The sequence below is a fragment of the Pristiophorus japonicus genome, chromosome 6 (assembly GCF_044704955.1).
Source record: "Pristiophorus japonicus isolate sPriJap1 chromosome 6, sPriJap1.hap1, whole genome shotgun sequence".
Lineage (NCBI taxonomy): Eukaryota > Metazoa > Chordata > Chondrichthyes > Pristiophoridae > Pristiophorus > Pristiophorus japonicus.
This window is the reverse complement of record NC_091982.1, coordinates 27,640,458-27,657,783: the sequence shown is the minus strand read 5'-3', so window position 1 is coordinate 27,657,783 and position 17,326 is coordinate 27,640,458. Positions and strand designations below refer to the sequence as shown.

Here is a 17,326-nt window from a genome sequence, read left to right as displayed (position 1 = left end):
AAGATAGAGGCAGAGAGGTTGTTTCCACTGGTCGGGGAGACTAGAACTAGGGGGCACAGCCTCAAAATATGGGGGAGCCAATTTAAAACCGAGTTGAGAAGAAATTCCTTCTCCCAGAGGGTTGTGAATCTGTGGAATTCTCTGCCCAAGGAAGCAGTTGAGGCTAGCTCATTGAATGTATTCAAATCACAGATAGATAGATTTTTAACCAATAAGGGAATTAAGGGTTATGAGGAGCGGGTGGGTAAGTGGAGATGTGTCCACGGCCAGATCAGCCATGATCTTGTTGAATGGCGGAGCAGGCTCAAGGGGCTAGATGGCCTACTCCTGTTCCTAATTCTTATGTTCTTATGTTCTTATGGCAAGATCCCACAAACAGCAATGAAATAATTGACTTGATAATTTGTTTTTATAGTGTTGGTTGAGGGATAAATGAAGGCCAGGCCACCAGAAGAACTCTACTAATCTTCTTCAAATAGTGCCATGCATTCTTTCACAGCCAACTGAATTTAACATCTCTTCTGAAAAGCAGCACTCCCTCAGTACTGGATGCTGGCACAATTGGAGCTTTCAAGACTGAGATCGGTAGATTTTTGTTAGGTAAGGATATCAAGGAATATGGAGCTAAGGCAGGTAAATGGAGTTGAGGTACAGATCAGCCATGCTCTAATTGAAAGGCAACACATGCTCAAGGGGCTGACTGGCCTACTCCTGTTCCTCTGTTCCTACTACACTGAAGTGTCAACTTAAATTATGTGCTTGATTATGTCCAACACTCTGGAGTGGGGCTTGGAGCTCACCACCCTTGACTTCGAGGCAAGAATACGACCACTGAGCCAAGACTGACACCTTTGAGTAAAACAGGGAAGTAGAGTTAGTTGGAACCAAGTTCAGGCTGACAAACTGGCAGGTGCAAAACTGATTGGTTGTAATGTGTAATTATAGCTGACACGGTTAAATAGGCAGTTTCCATTATAATTGTGGGCATAGAAATTCATAATTTTAACAGCGGGAATTAAGGCTTTGTAGTCAAGTTCTGTGAAGACATAAGACTTTTAACTGCAGGCTGCTTTCTTTAGTGAATTTTCGCTAGGTTAAGCTGGTTTTCTCCATGCAATTCGTCCAAAATCAGTCAAACTAGCACAGAAGATCATGGAATTTCAAGCGCAAATAATGTCCAGCTTAAATTGAGTTTCCGCAATGTTTTGCGTTGGAAGCTGGCCCTGCCCAGAAAACTGGCCACGCCCCAGATCGAATTAATCATCATGGCGAGTTTCCGCTAATTACACCCATTTTCAGGCCTTCCACAATGTGCTTAAAGGCTTTCCAGAGGCCACTAGATCGACAAATCCCCTGGGAGGACAGACGCACAAACATTAGCGTCCTCGTCCAGGCCAACATCCCCAGCATTGAAGCACTGACCACACTTGATCATCTCCGCTGAGCAGGCCACATAGTTCGCATGCCAGACACGAGACTCCCAAAGCAAGCACTTTACTCTGAACTCCTCCACGGCAAACGAGCCAAAGGCGGGCAGAGGAAACGTTACAAGGACACCCTCAAAGCCTCCCTGATAAAGTGCGACATCCCCACTGACACCTGGGAGTCCTTGGCCATAGACCGCCCTAAGTGGAGGAAGTGCATCCGGGAGGGCGCTGAGCTCCTCGAGTATTGTCGCCGAGAGCTTGCAGAAATCAAGCGCAGGCAGTGGAAGGAGCGTGCGGCAAACCAGGCTCCCTGCCCACCCTTTCCTTCAACGACTGTCTGTCCCACCTGTGACAGAAACTGTGGTTCTCGTATTGGACTGTTCAGTCACCTAAGAACTCATGCTAAGAGTGGAAGCAAGTCTTCCTCGATCCTGAGGAACTGCCTATGATGATGATGATGAAAATTTAGCTAATATTTTTAGGCATGGGTAAGCACCATTTAAAAGCTTTCAAATACGAAAATAAAAAATTATTTTCTAAGAAACTGACTACTGTACACCAATAAAGCCAGCAAATGGTTCAATATAGTTTTTTAAAGTCATTTTCAATTATTTTAAATCAGGTTACTCGCAGGTGGTGGACAAGACACTCTTATTAAAACTGCTTATTTTTTGTGATAAACCTATTTTCAGCTGTATCAATAAAATTGCACCAGATTACCACTTTTAAATTTATTAAGGAATATTTAAGAGCAAGAAGAAAAACAATTACATTCTAAAGCACTGCCCAATTGCACTGGTTCATGGCAGATTTTATGTTTGATGATATGCAAATGAGTTTGAGTGGAAACGTGAGCAAAATATTCAATTTGGAAAACTAGCACAATTTTGAGTGCATTTTGCACCAAGCAGAAACTCTACCCCAGTGTGCATATTGCATAAATTAAAAGCTTCCGCAGCAGATCTTTGAGAATTGTATGACGTCTCTGTTAGGTGTGGAAACCATCATGTTTAGAAATGTCAAATCCAAACAAAGAGAAATCTGTGTAAGTCATTTTCCATAAACACTCTCCCCTATTGGAAAACGCCCAACTGTTTCACCTAGAGAACTTAAGTGAATGTTGAAAAGCAAGAACTTGCATTTATAAAGCATCTTTCACAACCTCAGGGCATCCCAATGCATTTTACAGCCAATTAAGTAGTTTTCAAGTGTAGTCCACACAGCAAGATCCCACATACAACTTTGAAAATAAAGGACCAGATAATCTGTTTTTGTGATGTTGGCTGAGAGATAAATATTGACCATGACATTGGGAGATCTCTCCTGCTCTTCTTCAAATAGTGTCGTGGGATTTTTTTACATTCTCTGAGGGGACCTCGGTTTAATGTCTCATGCAAAAGATGGCGGGGTCTAAATTCAGCCTCCCAAAAAGCCCTCTTACTGTCGGAAAGTGGCAGCCCATGGCGGAGTCGAATGGCCGCCGATTTGGGGTCGAATGGTCGCCGCCAGCGAAATTCACCTCGGGGGTTTTCCGGCAGTCCCCACTTCCACCCCGGTGCTGCCGACCAGCCCTAAGTGCGTAATCAAAGCACGCACTTCCGATCTCCCGCACCTCAAGCCAAATTCAGCACAAAAAATCGTAGATCCGCCACGAGTTTTTTCTCTCGGTGCACCTTGCTTTCAGTGTGTTGGACACGGCTGCGCACCGGCTATTAAAGACAGGGGGCTAGAACCTCCACTTTTTTTGCTTAATGCCCATTTACCGCCCATTTTACCGCTGAAATGACATATAACGCCCATATATCGCCCATTTTGGCACAAAATCGAAACTGATGCCCATTTTTAGGAAACTTATCGCCAAGCGTTACTTTCCCCATGTGCTTAACGCTGGGAAAAAATAATGCCACCCACCCACTTTTTTGGGGCGGAATCAGCAGAACGGGTGAAATCAACGCCCATAATATCACCCAGCGTTACTTTCACGGATTTACCGCTGAGATTCAATATTAATGCCCGCCCACTTTTTGTCGTAAAGAGCATATTTACCGAAACTAGCAGCCATGGGATCGCCCAGCGTCAATTTCACCACCTCGCACACATGTCGCCCACAATATCGCCCGCCCAAAAAAATGCCCAAAAAAAGTAGAACTAACCGGAACTAATCACAGCGTTATGGACGCCATGTTCTAGACCATATGTTGCATCCTTTAAAAGGCTGCTGTGCTTCAACCTCGGCAGAGTTAGGATGTTGGAGTTGATGTGAACATCTCTACAAACATCTTGACCATACAGTGACCGATTGGAATTGAATAGGTGTCTTCATCAGGACATTCCTTGTTTGTGACCAATCAGTGAAAAACAGAGAGCTACTGCAATAGGGCCTGTCCTTTCTCACCCACTCTTGGTGACCAATTACATGCAGCAGACTCGACATCACCGAAGGAATGCTCCACTGCATTATATGCCCAATGTAAGACGTGACAGACTGATGAGGAGGACCAGACGTTACACCACCCGCAAGTACAAGGAGAAGCATTCTTACTTCAACTTGCCCGACACCACCTGCCTTCGGAGACTGCGTTTCCACAAAGAGGTTATCACTGAGGTACGCCAGCTGATAAGGGCAGATCTGCAGCCTGCCAGCGCCATCAGTACTGCACTGTCCATCGAGGTCAAAGTCACCGCGGCACTGTCATTCTATGCCTCGGGTTCTTTTCAGGCCACAGCTGGAGACATTTGCAAACTTTCTCAGCATGCCACACATCACTGCATTAGACAGGTCACTGAAGCCCTATACGTATGCAGGAGGGACTTGATCAGCTTCCCTATGATCAGGGAGGCACAGAGTGAGAGGGCTCGAGGATTCTCCAGAATTTCAAACTTCCCCAAGATGCAGGGAGCAATAGATTGTACGCACATCGCAATGTGGGTATCTTTTCAGGATGCAGAGGTTTTCAGGAACCACAAGGCATTCCACTACCTGAATGTCCAACTGGTTGTCGACCACCAGCAAATTATACTGGCGGTGAATGCTTAATTTCCAGGCAACACTTTAGATGCCTGGACCACTCAGGAGGCGAGCTCCAATACCACCCTGAGCAGGTAGCTCAATTTGTGGTGGTGTGCTCCATGCTGCACAACTTGGCGTTCAGGAGGGGACAAGAATCGCCTGATGAGTCCGACAGTCCACCTCACCAGAGAGAGGAAGAGGACGACAAGGAGGCGGATGCTGTCATCGGGCCAGTCAATCAAACTGATGCTGAAGCCATGCCCCTGCCCCCCTGTAGACCGCATGAAAGGGCCCATGGTGGCATGATAGCTGCAAGAGCCTTACGTCAGGAGCTCATCAATGATCGCTTTGCCTGAAAGAACGTTGGTGTTATTTACAAGGCTGACTGCTGGGTGTGCAGGTGATACATCAATGGTGGGCATCACCTTGGTGACAGGTAAAGTTTAAGTTGATTGAAGTTAAGTGTATTATACCCTTTGATAAGGAATCACCAGCGTGTAATAGTGTAGCTTCCTGAGCCAATGCGCTACAACGTTTTGTTAAATAAAGAACATTTAAATCGAACATTAATCTGAAATCATCAGTATTTCTGTACAAGCCAACCCTTCCACCCTCCCACCCCCCTCCCCCTCCTGACTCAAAGCCGCCTCAGGGCTCCTCGGGTGATGCTTCATTGCGGGGGGAGGGTGGGGTAGTGACGGCCGAAACGCTGCTTAGACGGATATGGGAGAGGACTGTCCCGAGATAGGAACGTGCTCCGAGCCAGAAGCAAGATATTGCTGCCAGCTCTTGTGTGGTTGGCAATGGGGGGTGCGTCACCTTGGGGTGCACTGTGGCGCTCCGGGACCACTGGGAGCCCTCTGTCATAGTGTCCCTGGCTACCAGCTCCAGAGTCTCCTGCATTCCTTCCATGTTATATCTTATTTGATGGACAAAAACTCGGTGCCAACTATGTTCTTGGTGCTTAATAGGCTTTTTGCTACTGGTGAATGTCCCTCATGCCTCCCACAACAGCAAGACAAGCAAACACCATAGCCAGACATGTCTTCAGTCCCTCTGAGCTCCCTCTCTCTCTGTCTCCTCTTTTGCGCAAGTCATGATGACCCTTGACCTCCTGAATCGCGGGAATTGAGCGTTGCCATGCCGTTGCTAAGGGCGGCCAAATTTTACGGCAGAAGTTCAAAAAAATTTAACGTTAGCGCCCATTTCATATCGCTTTCAAAATTTGAGACTAGGTGCTTTGAGAATGGGCGAGAAGCCGGCGATCTGAAAACCCTTTTTCACCACCCACACGAGAAATAATGCCCATTTTTGGGCGATAAGCACAAAAGTGGAGGTTCTAGCCCAAGGACCCACTGCCATGGCCACCATGTTGCTTGTTTTGTCGGCTGACTGCGAGGTTGGACCGACAATTATGCTCCCGGGTTCAGCCGGGCGGTCAACAGTGGACTGAAGTTTTAACATGGTGAAGGCTCTCCCCTTTAAGTGAAGGGGAGAGCCGTGGTGATGTACAAACATCATGACGTCATCACCGCTCCGCTGATGATTGACAGTGGCAGTGACTCCGTCCCTCCTGTGGTCCATCTTCTGCTTACGGCCCCACTCTCGCCCCCATTATGACCGACTTCCGGTCCACCTGATAAAAACTGACAGAGCTAAATTTAGCAAAAGAGGACACCTCATCCAGTGCGGCAGAAAAAAACCTTTAAAAACGGTAGGTGCGCCAGCTTTCCGGCGAGCCTGAATTTCTACCCCGGCATCTCCCAACAAAGCAGCAGTGCACTGAGGTATCAGTGCTTAAGTCTCTGAAATAGGGCTTGAACCACTACCTTCTGACTGAGAGGCAAGAGTGTTACCTTTGAGTCAAGCTGACACCGAAGAAGCCACGATGAGGCTGACACCTAAGGAGCCATATTGGCTTAAATGAAGGCTTGGGAAACCCCAATTGTGAATAACAATCCTGCTGGAGTTTAACCAGCTAAAAGTGCATTGCTTTGGGCACTGCCCTTAGGTATTGCAAATGTCCTGACTTAGCTATCACATTACTGAAAATTACTGAGTATCTTTTTGATTTTGTGAGTTCATTAGAATGATTACAATTGATGACTAAATTGTTTATTTTGCCAATATTCAATACGCTTGTTGAGTGTGGGGGGCGGGGGGCGGGGGTGGCTGGGTAGGCGTGCATGGGTTGGAGACTCCGAATGAGCTCATCAAGCCCATCAAGCTATCTTGTGCCAACAGATGTGTCCCAGTTAATATATGAAAACTCTCTGCAAAATTACACCAGCCCTTTTCCCAAAGCCTATGCATATCCATTTAAAAAAGGAGTACTTTTCTGAAGGAACAATAACTTGCATTTAACAAAACAAAGTCCCAATAGGCATATGGGAAATGGACACTGTTCTGGGAAAGGAGATTACGACGGGTGATGAATAGCTTAGGCAAAGAATTGGGTTTTAAGAAGGTTTTTAAAGGAAGAGAGAGGCAGAAGGATTTAGGGCAGTAATTCCAGAGAGTTGGACCCAGGCGGCTGAAAGCTGTGCCAAAGTGAGGCAAAGGGAGAGGGGAGGCACAAAGTCCAGACTCAGAGAATTGGGAGTACAAAGGGAGATACATTGCTGGAAGAGAGCGCAGAGATTGGGTGGGGTGAGGCCTTGGAGGGATTCAAAGAGAAGAACAAGAAATTTCAATTTGAGGCCACATTAGAACAGTGACAACACTTCAAAAATATTTCATTAGCTGTAAAGCACTTTGGGATGTCTGGTAGTCGTGAAAAGCGCTATATAAATGCAAGTCCTTTCTTTCTGTTCTTTCACTTTGGGGACAGGGAGCCAATATAGGTCAGATTTCGGCCCCTAGTAGTATGGGTGAGCAGGACTTACTAGGGACAGGATATGTGCAGCATATTTTTGGACATGTTACAGTTTACAGAGGGTGTAGGATAGAAGGAGACTGCCAGAGTAGTCAAGTTTGTAGGCGGGATAGGCATCTATAAGGGGGTCAGAGGGGAGGCAGGCACTATTACAGAGGTGAAAGTAAGCAATCTTTATAAAGAAACAGAAATGGTGGAGGGGGAACGGGGGGGTGGGGGGTAATTTGACTTCTGTCCAAATGGGGGTGACCGCGATCTCATTTAAATGCTGCTGGCGACCTGCAGCCGCTAAATGGCCACCCGCTGCAGCTTGTCGTTTGGGGGGGTGGGGAGGGAGGGGAGGGGGTGGGGGGCAGGAAATTGCCAGTTCCCATACTGAGCCGGCCACCAGGTTGGGCTGGAATTTTTTGTGGGCCCAGGAAGAGCAGGGGTGGAACCACAAAGTAAAAGTTTAAAAAAAATGCTGCCTCTTTTATGAGTGGCCTTTCAGAACCACTAATTAGACATTCCATGTCTGGTACAAGTGGGCCTAAAATTTGTAATCAGCACATCAATTCACATATTTAAGCAGTCTTATATCTGTTTAAGGCAGAAAGGTTGCTCACCCATTCGGAGGCCCGCCTGAGAATAGCAAAGGACGGATGCTTCCCTGTCGGCTGACTGATTTTCAGGCAAGAAGCTGGTGGCTTGTCATTGCTAATTGTCATGTTGGAATCTCATGCTCAGCTGAGGGAGCACAGGATGTCAAGGATACAAACAGTCTGATGCAGCCTAACACAGTGTCCAGGGAAGGGTAGGAAATCACTGGCAAGCGAGCGGAGTTATAGCAGGGCCCAAAGATAATGGCTCTGACCTTCTCAATAATGAGCCGTTGGAAATTAAGACTCATCCAAGACTGGATGTCGAACAAGAACTCTGGTAATACAAGGATAATATAGGGGTCAAGAAAGTTTGTAGAGAGGTGGAGCTGGATGCTATCGGTCTATATGTGGAAGCTGACCATATCGCTGAGGATGAAGTTGTCAAGCACCATGTATTTGCAGAAAGGATGGAGCCAAAGATAGATCATTAGGGGCTCCAGATGTGATGGCACACAGGTGAGAAAATAATCCATTGCTGGCGATGCTCAGCATACATTTAGATATGTAGGAGTGAACCACGCAATGGCAGTCCAATGGAGCTGGACAACAGATGAGAGAAGTTGAAGGAGGATGGTATGATCGATCATACTGAACACTGCAGAGATATCAAGGGGGACCATGAGAGATAAAACACCATGGTTACATTCATGGTCGATGTTGTTACTTGTGACTTTGGTTAGGGGTGTTTCGATGCTATGCGAAGGATGGAATTGAGCTCGGAGTTAATATTGCATTTAAGGACTGTAAGGAGGAATGAGACATTGCAGATGGAGTGGTAATTAGTGGAGACAAAAGGATCAAGGGTATCGTTTTTTGAGGAGAGAGTGAGAGTGATGGTTTTATTGGGGAAAAGGTTTGGAGCTGAGGAGAGGGAACCATTGACAATATCAGCTAGGCCAGGAAGGAAAGTTGGGTAGTTGCTCCAGGGTCTGACTTGTCCTCCAGGTTGATCCTGGAACACAATGAATGAAGGCAACTGTAGAATTAAGCTGGACCATTCATTTTAGTCTCCAATAATTTCCTCATTTCCGCTGCAGTAACTTCAGTGGAGGCTCGACGAAAATCCCATTTACACTTACTACAAGTATAAGACAAGGGCACTGGAAACTGGGCAGAAGGTGATTCTCAACCCTCCTGCCCGAGTATCACAGACAGTTACCCATTTAGAGGGGCATCCAAAGAAGTTGAAATTCTGACCCTTCACATCAAGGAGTAGGAGGAAGCCAGGAAGTAAAGCAAGGGAGACCTGATACGGTGATGAAACCCACCTCTCTTGACTCTTCCACTGCCATTGTCAGACTGTTTGTACAACATTCAACATTGGATGAGCCACAACATTGGGAAGACCAAAGCTATCACATTTGCCTCCTGCCACAAGCTCTGTACCATTGCCATCAATTCAATCTCCTGTCCCAGCCATTGTCTCAGGCTGAATCTGGCTTTTTGCAACCTCAGCATTTTATTTGACCCGGAGCTGCACTTCCAAACTCATCCTCTCCATCACAAAGACCACCTACTAATATCTCGGTAACATTGCCAACCACTGTACCCTTTGCCCATCTGCTGCTGAAATCCTCATCCACACTATGGTCACCTCCAAACTTGACTATCCCACTATACTTCTGGCTGGCCTCCCATCCTCGATGCTCTGCCAACTTCAGCTGATCCAGAACTCACTTGTGCCCTTGATGATCTACATTGGCTGCTGGCCCCTCAACAGCTCCAATTTCATATTCTCATCCTCGTGTTTAAATCCCTTCTTTGCCTTGTCCCTTGTTATCTCTGTAACCTTCTCCAGCCCTATAACCTCCCCAACCCACCCACTCCCCACCACCCAAACACTCAACCTTTCCAGCTGTGGCCTCTTGTGCATCCTACTGTTGCCCCACCATTGGTAACCATATCTTCAGCCACCTAGACCCCACATTCTGGAACACCATCCATAAACCCCTCCAATTTGCTCACCTTCTTTAAGATTCTCTTTAAATCCCACCACTTTGACCAAGATTTTGGTCACCCCTCCAATATCTCTTTCTTTGGCTCAATATCCATTTTTATTTTCTGATTATGCCTCTGTGAAGTGTTTTGGATTGTTTTTCTACATTAAAGGTGCTACATAAATGCAAGATTTTTTTGTTGCTGTTAGATAAGGAAAATACTATTTATGTATTTTCCAACAACCAATTTAAAAAACGCTTAATTCACTGTCTCTTACAGTTTATTCCAATTTTTTTCTTTTCCTCTCTTCTGCCATGCAACAACCCCCACTGACATGAGAGTGTAACCTGTGACACACTGTGAACAATAATACACACACGCACACTTAATATATTCAAAATCTTACCTTGTGTGCACTTCCTGTCACATTTTTAACAGAAACTGCCTATGTATTGGCATATAGAACTCTGGTAATTCAGCTTCTGAAAGGTGTTCATGTTTAGTTCATTTGATATAGGGGGAAAAATGTGGTTGGTATCATTGGACAGAGAGAGGGAGAGAGAGAGATACAGATTTCACTTAGCAACAGCCGGTGTTTACGACCTTTGGATATTTTCATATTAGAATGTTTAGATTATAAATGTTATGTTATGATAAGAAAGTCTAGCGACTCGAAGGTTTCCACAGCAAGGCCACTGTGTTTTTACGTACTTCTAACATTGTTGATGTATGTTGAAGAAAATGTAGACTTGTGTCTCTGGCTTATGCAGTGGCCAGAGATTATATTAGGCAATGCGAGCTCGAGTTTGATTAAGAAAACAGTGTATAAATATAAGCTTTTACCTTTGTTCAAGCAGCATGAAAAGACCCATGCCTAGGTTTGTGTGTCTATCTGTGACTATATTCCACTTGTACATTACTTTTTATGTGGTAGTTAAAGAATAAAATGATTATGATTAGAAGACTAAATTTATTGCTAAACAGTTTTAAGACAACACTATGTAAATTGTCACACTGTAATTGCACCCGCTTACCAGTGGTAGTGCTGTAGAACCTACACATTGAATTTTCCAGCTCCTCGGTCTGTACTCCAGAGAAACTCCTACACTTCAGCCAACTCTGTTAGGCTCCTTCTAGACTTCCCACATATTTTGCTGTTTCACTATATAATAATATAAAATAATTGTATTATATCAAAATAAGGACAGTATGTATGTCTTTAAAATGGGGGCTGAATGACATCTGTGTACCTTGGTCTGATTATTCTGGCACTCTAACCCTAAGTCACCTGAAATCTACACTTGGCCTTTACTCCCTCTGTGTGACACCATGGGAAATTGACTAATATGAATATAGATATGATCGATAACTATAGATCAAAGTGTTGTGCAGCATATTAAGCAATGATCGATCTTTATCTTAAAAAGGGGCATTTCAAGGACTTCATTGCAATTACTAAAACTGTACAAAAATTATGAATACTGTCTGTATAAATACTCAACTGAGTACAGCCCTATTATTTATTCGTACTACATCCGATGCAAATTATGCTCAGAAAGTGGACCATGGAAGTTATATTCACCCCCCCCACCCATCCACCCCTCAAAAAATTCATTAAAAAATCTTTTGTTGTTTTAACTTAGAACACTTCAGAAACCTCTGTTTTTTGTTGGTATCAAATGAGTTAATTTGAAATCCAATAACTAAAAATTTGAGGGCATATTTTAAATGTAATCAGATGATAACAGCCAATTAAAAAAATAATACCAATCCCCTCCACCCCATCTCTGGAAAACACATATTGATGCATTTCGGTTTTCTCTTTGCTTGTTGCTCAGGATATATTGCCTTCATGAAATCTCTGTGTAGAGACCAACCCTTGGATTATGTGAGATGTAGAGCAGACTATGCACATTTGCCTTCAGAACTTGTTTTATGCTTCATGGACTTTTACCACAAGTGAACTTGAACTAACAAGATCCAAATCTTTGATGATTTTAGATTGGGTACTGGAACGAATATGAAAGGCTGGTGACCATCGCTGAACTACAGCAGGTCAATGAATCGGCTTCTCCTGAAAACAGAACAATTGTGGTCACTACTATAATGGTAAGTACAATCCTTTTTTGATTTTTTAAAATTAACTTAAAAACACATTGGTATATTTCATGTATATTTCACTCTCTAACTTTTACCAAAAAATTATTTTGCAGAGAGCTACACAGTAATGGAATTTCACTGACTGACTGTGAGAAGATATTAGTGCAGACTTAAATATAAGATTTAAGCTGATTCCCAAATACAGTAATATTTTACTGTTGGAGATACTCTTCTATTCTCTAAGCAGTACATCTCAGTAACTTATTACCTCTACCCCAAAAAGGGACAGAGGTACTTTAACTGGTGTTCCTGTCTGTCTATCTGTTTGTTTGTCTGTCTGCCTGCCTGCCTGCCTGCCTGACTACCTATCTACATGCCTGTCTGTCTGCTTGTGAACAATAACTTCAGAAATCTTTAGCGGATTTCAACAGAACTTGATATGTAGGTTCAAGGGGACGATACCTCAAAACAAGTTCAATTCGGGACAAGGTCCAGTAATGTAATCGATTATTGCATGGTGACCTGTTTCACATTTTGCAACCTAATTTAATGTGGTGACTCACCATTATCTGTAAGAAAGTATACCTTGTGATCTTCAATTTATGATAATGAAAGCCTCTTATCTGCTGCCAGCCATCATTAACTAGCATTAGGATGCTTTTTGGCAAATTTTCTTAGAAACTGGTAAAATGGATTCTAGGCATCAGCGGCAAGACCACATTTCAATGCTGACCCCATCACTGCCAGAGAATGCTGCTGACCAAAGGTCTGCACTCTCACAATACCCCATTTAATGTAATCATGCTTTCCTAGATCTCAAAATACAAACTTGTAAGTTATTAACTGTTATTAAAATATATAAGGTGGCTTCAGAATATCATCTGGCACTTGACCATTGGCCACATTGCCTCCTCTGGTGTAACGATGACCATCTTGAGTTCCATTTTTAGTACAATGGGATGAGAATTTTTACATGTAGCAATATTGTTAACAGCCTAGCAAATATGTCCTCCATTCTAAGAAAAGGCATTCACATCTTCACTAGAAATATCAGACAGATAATCATATTTACAATGTTGCAAGCAGAAACGTTCCATCATCCCTACCATGTTGGGGCCAATGCTGCTCAGAAGATCAATTTTATAACTATTACATTTCTTCCTAATATTTTCTGACACAGAATGAAATAACAATTTAGATTCAGAAATTCATTCCTGAAAAATGTTCTCCAACAATGTTTGGTTTAGCTCCTTAAAATGACTTTCTGTGAACCCAGCAAAAACAGTGCAAAGAAAATAGGGAGAAGACACTTTGAAGCCTGCTATGTTCACAATAGCATTTCAGGATTAGAATCTTTATATTAAATGTTAAGTTTCAATTTTAATATAATTGTGATACATTATAATAGCAATTTATTTTCCTTTCTTTGCTATTATTATTCTAATGTTCAAGGTCTTATCTGTACTTCTCTCATCAGAATGGATGATGTTGCAATTAATATATCGTCAGCAGCTGTTAAAATGTAACATTGAGTCTGTAACAGGGAAGTTCATTTTATAAATTCCACTTATTGCCATCGCTTTTATTGTCTTCTATTTTATTGTCACTTTTTTTCAACAAAAAAAAACTCCCAATGCTGTTCAATAAATGTCCATTCATTTTGTATCTGATATTGTCACTTTTTTCCACAATCGTTTCCTACACATGTTCACTTTGTTATTGTTCTCTTATAGTGTATCCGTTTAATTGTCAATGTAACCAAAGTTCCCTGATAGTGCAGTGGCAGTCAGTGCATGAATGGACTTGACTGCCTTTTGAAATGTATTACGATATGATACCTCGTAAATGTTTTTTTTTTGAACTGAGGAAACTGCCATCATGGAGCACAACCTTCTTATTTCACTTTTGTCGCTTTTATGATGGCACATTGAAAGTTACAATTAGGGGCATCAGCAAAGCTTAAAGAGTCAATTCATTTCTGGCACCTGCAGTTTTGAATCCAATCCAGCCGTGTTGGAATACAATTCTGCAGTTTCTGATGGCGGCAAGTGAAATAAATTTGCGCGTGAGCTCAGAACTCAAAACTGCCCATCGTTTGGAACTGATCAACACTAAGAAAGGTCATGTACAAAATCATGCCTCTAGTGGCCACCCACCTGCAGAGAGCCCTTGTTAGGAATCCGATATGATTTTCTATCTCTTTATTTTAAGCAGTGGAAAATTGTGAGAGGTTTGCACTCAATTGCTGATGTGTGCTACAGAGAATGAGGCTCCCTACTGGGAGCATAATTTTGTATTATTACTCCTTGAAGGATTGAAAATGTGTGACATTAGTAGAGAACACAATATATCAAATTCCTAAGTCTGCTCTTTTGATGAAGACATTTGGAAATAAATGGAGTAATGTCTCTGTTACAGTACCATTAACGTGCTTACTGCTGTTATCACACACATGATTTAAAACTCTAAACTGCCCGTATCAATCAAAGAGACTGCAGGATGGCTGATGTAGGAAATTTAAAGACTACACTGGTATCATAACCAGTCTTGCCTGAGGTTAAAATCAAGATGCATTGCTGGGGATGAAAAGAGCTGGCTTTATTGGCACCAGGCCCAACCTGAACCTGATCTTACAGCCATTGAGACTGGGTGCAAAAAGTGAAACTAAACGGTTCAAGGTTCCATCCCTGGTTTGTGCTGAAGTAGCTGATATTGACCAGGACAATAATGGGGTATTCAAGTGTGACTCGGACTTTGGAGTGAAGAATCAGCCAGGGTTTCCATGCATGATTACTATCAGTGATCACTGCTGGAAAATGTACATCTGTGAACATTGGATGAGGACAGGACTGGGCTCGGCTTTGAAGACTCTAATCCCCAGCAGTTGAATGGCTACTGGCACTTAATGTCTAAACACATATTTAAAAAATAGTCACTTAGGTGAGAGACTAAAGGGCTTTCGGTGCCATGGAAATGTATGCAGGCACGAGTCCTTAACCTTAGAAAAAAGAGAGGAAAACTGAAAATAAAAGTGAAGATTGCAGTACTATTGCTACTACAGTGAGGATCTCCAAATTATACAAACAAATAGCCAATTGGATTTCCAATGTATGAAATTCGAGGGTCGATTTTAACTTGGAGCAAGTTTGGGGAGAGGTGGAGGTCAGACAGGAGTTCCCCATGCACTCCTCGGTTTGAGACCTAGGCCATTTTAACTTATTTAAATTTGTCTGCAATGCCTTCCGCCTGAAGGCAGCGGAAATGATGTAAGAGCCAGTGGGTAGGAATGGAAAATCAGGTGTGAGGCCAACACCCCTAGGGACCCATGGGCATGATTCAAAACATAAGGTTAGTACTGGTGGGGTGGGGTCTCTAAAGTGATGCCAGTGGTGGGACTGAGAAGGAGGACCGAGACTAGCGTGACAAGATTTTTTGCGAGCCCAGAGAACTCCTGCTCCTCCTGGCACACAGGGAATTGTCACGCAATTTTTTAAAAATCCTATCTTGGCCTCTTCTGACCACTCTGCTGTCTCCCGTGCGGGCCTCCTGCGATTTCAAGTTCAAATGGGGTCGCAGTGTGATCGATGTCATCGGGCCATGACTTTTCCGTGTAAAGTTGACCCCCACTTGGCTGGAATGGGCAGCCCTCCTGTGCCCAATCTGAGGTAATTTAAGATGGCCAGGTTTGGGAACACAGCGTAACATTCCATCTGCGTCCCCACCACCCACCATCCTAACCAACCCCCCAAGTCATGGTTAAAATCGACCCTCATATCCCAGCTCATATTTTGGTTTTCTTGAAATATCGGGCAACTGTAAATTCTGATCCATGTTTTAAATCATTATATTGTCTGTGAGAGGTGCATTATGATAGAAATTTTGAAGAAATATTTACTTTATGAATAAAATTGCTAAAAGCTTCTTTGTTGGTAAAATTGGTACCTATACTTTTCCAACAGTTGAAATTTTTGTTTTCAATCATGATAATCAACTGGTCAATTTTGACTGGCCAATACCTAATAATGTAGGATGTAAGATCAGATAAGTATTCTCGAGAATTGCTTTGGGAGACCAGGCAAAACTTTGCAGAACCTTTCATCCAGAGATTAAATGGGTTAAGACTGTACATTGACTTTGGAAGTCTTGGGCTTGATGAACCAACTGTCCTTTTTCTGTCCATGCATTTTATTTAATGCTTTGTACCAATAACACAGTGAACCCACTGGGCTTAACATGATCTATAATAATAATTTCTTATTCGTACTTATTACCTATTCTAATAGTCTTGTCCAAAAAATACATGAAGCAGCTTACACTAATTATAATAAGCACAGGTATGAAATGCTGTATATGCACAAATCCCATTTTTGTCAGGAAAATAGAAAACCTTGTCACTTAACCTTGAACCCCTTAACAATATGCATGAGCTTGATCCATTTATTCGTGTTTTTGTTTTTACAGGAATCACCGTATGTAATGCTGAAGAAAAATCATGAACAATTTGGTGCAAATGATAGATATGAAGGCTATTGTGTGGATTTAGCTTTTGAAATAGCCAAGCATGTTGGCATTAAATATAAACTGTCTGTTGTCCCTGACGGTAAATATGGAGCTAGAGATCCTGAAAGTAAAATCTGGAATGGAATGGTGGGTGAACTAGTATATGGGGTAAGTATCAGTTTAAGAAGATGGAGAAAGTATTTGTATATCATTTGGAAAATAGGCTGAACATCAGATGTGTTCACTATTATTCAAAACTCTGCTTGACAACCAGTGCACGAATTAAATAACTACAAGCTATTTAACAGGGTAGATTAATTTATTTTCTCTGATGCTGGAACAGAGATCATTTCATAATCCAAAGTTATATCGTAGGAAAAGCGGAACTCTTTCATGTTGAATGATATGTTTATTCTCTATCATTTGGACTGATAATGAATAAAGAATACTTATGGACGTTTCATTTATTAGGCAATGAAAAAAATCAGGACTGCACAGTGATCTAACTAGTGCAATGCCATATAGTTGCAAAGTTTGCCCCTAGATCCCAGCAAGTGTCCCGTCTCCTCTAGGTGTGCTGGGTATTCAGTATCAATGTGCTGCACTAGCATGGAATCATTTTTTTACCGAGCCGTACCTGTATCTCACTGATGCAGTGGTTCCCCAATGATACTTTAGTCGACGACGACCATATGTAAAACTCAATCCAACATATCTGAGAAAATCGGATTGCCAGTTATTTGCCAGCTGTTTCTTTTGCTCCCATTTGTAATGTATATAATAATCTCACAGAGCTTTGCAAATTTGCAACAGTACTTTTCTCTTTAATTGCACA

General features: G+C 42.8%; 1 protein-coding gene across 2 annotated transcripts in view; it reads left to right on the top strand.

Moving 5' to 3' along the window:
- gria3b (glutamate receptor, ionotropic, AMPA 3b) overlaps positions 1-17,326 on the top strand; it is a 494,474-nt gene that overhangs the window by 311,731 nt on the left and 165,417 nt on the right. For both annotated transcript variants that reach the window (XM_070882006.1, XM_070882007.1), the window contains exons 9-10: positions 11,893-12,000; positions 16,453-16,659. In XM_070882006.1, coding sequence (XP_070738107.1) covers positions 11,893-12,000; positions 16,453-16,659 — 315 coding nt within the window. The remainder of the gene's footprint in view (positions 1-11,892; positions 12,001-16,452; positions 16,660-17,326) is intronic.